Below are 695 nucleotides of genomic sequence, written 5' to 3'. Positions count from 1 at the left end.
GCCCCACCCACCCCCCTCCCCGGTCACCCCCCACCTTCCATGGCTCAACTGTGTCCCTTCCCACGCAACCGCCGACCCTTCTGGATCCAACTGTGTCCCATCCGAGCTCAACTGCCACCCTTCCCGACTCAACCGTGTCCCTTCCCGGTCAATCACCACCCTTCCCGGTCCAACCATGCCCCTTCCGGGCTCAACCACAACCCCGTGACCCCTCCCCCCAAATGCCAAATCCGATCCCTGGCGCCGTACGGAGACGATATCGGCGATGCAACGGTTGAGGTTGCCCTTGTCATCCTTGATGGTGATTGGCCGATCCTCCTTGATCCTCTCCATGGCCAACGGACAGTCGAGCTGCGAAGAGACGTCGCCGTGAGGCGCGCGGGAAACCCCTGGCACCCGGTTTACGCCGACGGGCGGCGCCGGCTCACCCGGAATTTGCGGCAGAAGTCGTCGATGGAGCTGATGTCGGAGCCTTGGACCTGCTTGAGGGCGGCCTTGAACTGGACCAGGAGGCGGGAGCAGGCGGCCGTGTACCTGGGGAGGGACGGAGACCGGCTCGTCCCCTCCCGCTGGGGACACGGGGCGGGATGCGGGGAATCCAGGGATCTTACTCGTTGGGAGAGACGCAGTCCTTGATGTAGGCCTTCTCCAGCGCCTGCAGCGTCTTCACCACCGCGAAGAGCTCGGCCATGTTG

The 695-nt window shown here is 64.7% G+C and overlaps 1 protein-coding gene across 1 annotated transcript; it reads right to left on the bottom strand.

Annotated features, from left to right (window-relative positions):
* Positions 1–249: 249 nt before the first annotated feature.
* On the bottom strand, positions 250–691 carry VPS28 (vacuolar protein sorting 28 homolog (S. cerevisiae); the record flags this gene model as incomplete). The annotated part of the gene is made up of 3 exons (XM_010157834.1): positions 250–351; positions 429–534; positions 612–691. Coding segments are annotated over 3 exons (288 nt in total), but the record flags the coding sequence as incomplete, so codon positions are not given.
* Between the last annotated feature and the right edge of the window lie 4 nt (positions 692–695).

The sequence above is a fragment of the Eurypyga helias genome, unplaced genomic scaffold (genome assembly GCF_000690775.1).
Source record: "Eurypyga helias isolate BGI_N326 unplaced genomic scaffold, ASM69077v1 scaffold4968, whole genome shotgun sequence".
NCBI classification, from domain to species: Eukaryota; Metazoa; Chordata; class Aves; order Eurypygiformes; family Eurypygidae; genus Eurypyga; species Eurypyga helias.
Note: the sequence above shows the minus strand (reverse complement) of the source record. Positions and strands in the feature narration are given on the sequence as shown.